This window comes from Anarhichas minor, unplaced genomic scaffold, assembly GCF_050575085.1.
Source record: "Anarhichas minor isolate MPS153535 unplaced genomic scaffold, ASM5057508v1 ptg000077l, whole genome shotgun sequence".
Lineage (NCBI taxonomy): Eukaryota > Metazoa > Chordata > Actinopteri > Perciformes > Anarhichadidae > Anarhichas > Anarhichas minor.
In genome coordinates this window covers 510001-511911 of record NW_027466523.1, presented here as the reverse complement: position 1 = coordinate 511911, position 1911 = coordinate 510001, and the positions used below count along the sequence as shown (strand labels likewise).

Genomic DNA, 1911 nt, shown 5'->3' with positions numbered 1-1911 from the left:
TGATGGACGCCTGTACGGCGGTGCGCTCGGGGGCACGGCAGGAGAGCGCATGGCCGAGACCATCCTGAACTGCATGAGTAAATAAAGAACATTACGAAAACGCTATTTGAGTGTATGCTGACGTCTTTGTGCTGACAGGACCCACGGCGTTAACAAGAACCTGTTACAGCAACACTGTACAGTAAATATGAAATTGCAGCTGGATAGCCTAGCTTAGCAGTCCAAAGGTAGCAAAATCCACCTACCAGCACCTCTAAAGCTCACTAATTTGTACAGAAACTGAACCATAAAAACAATTTGTAAAATAATCTCAGAAATATTTCTCATTTCTTGGCCCAGGACGTTAGGTTTAGACACCAAAAACGATGTTGTTAGGTTTAACAATTTAATATTAGGTTGACTCCAGAGCTTGGAATCTGATATGACTCACCAGTGAACACTTCTTCCCAGTAACTTAAACATGCCAGTACACGCCGTTATGGTCCGGCTCTAGAACCACAACAAAACGTCAGGAAAACTCAGGCACGGAGCTAAACAAAGAAATACCTTTATTAACAAAAGGCCAGGACACTTCAAATTGCAACACAGAAGAGCATTCTCATAGAATGCCAGACGGTTTGACTGCTGCTGCCAGACACTCCTTGTAGCACACCAGGTGTGTCAGGGGAAGAAGGCCAGCACTTCCTTCGGATGGGGCGGGTCTTGTAGGGCGAAGGCCGTGGCCAGCTGTCTCCAATCTTCCTGATGTCCCTCTCTAACGAGTATAAACCAGAGCAGACGTACAGAAACAAGAGGGAGAAGAGAAGGGGGCCCAGAACTGAACCTTGTGGAACCCCCGTAGTCAGCATGCGTGGTTCCGACACGGCCCCCCTCCATGTCACCTGGTAGCATCGACCTGTCAGGTAGGATGCAAACAGGGAGAGTGCAGAGCCTGAGACGCCCATCCCCTCGAGGGTGGAGAGGAGGATCTGGTGGTTCACAGTGTCAAACGCCGCAGACAGGTCCAAGAGAATCAGGACAGAGCAGAGTTCGCTCTCGCAGCGTGAAGCGACTCCGTCACCTTAAGGAGGGCTGTCTCAGTCGAGTGACCCACCTTGAACCCGGGCTGGTGGGGGTCCAAGACGCTGTTCTGGTGGAGATAGGAAGAGAGTTGGTTAAAGACAGCACGTTCAAGTGTTTTGGATAGAAAGGGTAGAAGAGAAACCGGTCTAGAGCAAGAAAGTTGTGGGAGAGCAAGGAAGCGTAGCCTGAGATGAACTGGCAATTCCAAAGCACCCCCCCCCCCCCCCCCCCCCGCCACCACTTGCTCGCCATGAGCTGAGAGAGTAGGATAGATGAGATTAATGGGGTCACCTGGGAGTGACCCAATGTCTACGTGACCACCGGGCAGAGGAACGGCCAGAAATAGGATGCAAACACATGGTAGTCAATATAAACAGATCACTGACCCGTAAGTACACGCTCGAGAAGTCTTTGCTTGATGAAGTGTGGTTTGAAAAAGTCGCCCTGTTGCCTTCGTTCGCCCGACGCTTCCAACCTCCAGCAGTGCTTAAGGACAGCTATCTACTGATTGCTCATTGTCTGCCAGGAGTGCAAGCCACTCCTGGCACTTAACAGAGCAATTGACCAGGTGAAACTAAGGCCACGTCCACACTACTCCGTTTCTATTTTAAACGCAGATGTTTTGCTACGTTTACACTGAGCGTCCAAAGTACGCCGGCGTTTTTAAGCACTGAAAACGGAGAAGTCCTTTTCCGGAGTTGCCCAGGGTGAGAGGCGCCGGGCGGGAGTGGGGATACTCACGAGCCCCCGGCTGAGCGCCGCTGTGTTGGAGTTCTCCCCGGAGAGCGAGAGGGTCGCCTCCATGCGCCTACGGGTTGCGGGGAGCAAGGCTCTGACTGTGGTTTGTGC

The 1911-nt window shown here is 51.7% G+C and overlaps 1 protein-coding gene across 1 annotated transcript in view; it reads left to right on the top strand.

The window, feature by feature from the left end:
- The first annotated feature begins 460 nt into the window (after positions 1-460).
- Positions 461-1911, top strand: part of LOC142937887 (nuclear protein 1-like) — a 12833-nt gene continuing 11382 nt past the window's right edge. The window contains exon 1 of the mRNA XM_076080992.1: positions 461-466. Within this exon, the coding sequence (XP_075937107.1) occupies positions 461-466 (6 nt within the window). The remainder of the gene's footprint in view (positions 467-1911) is intronic.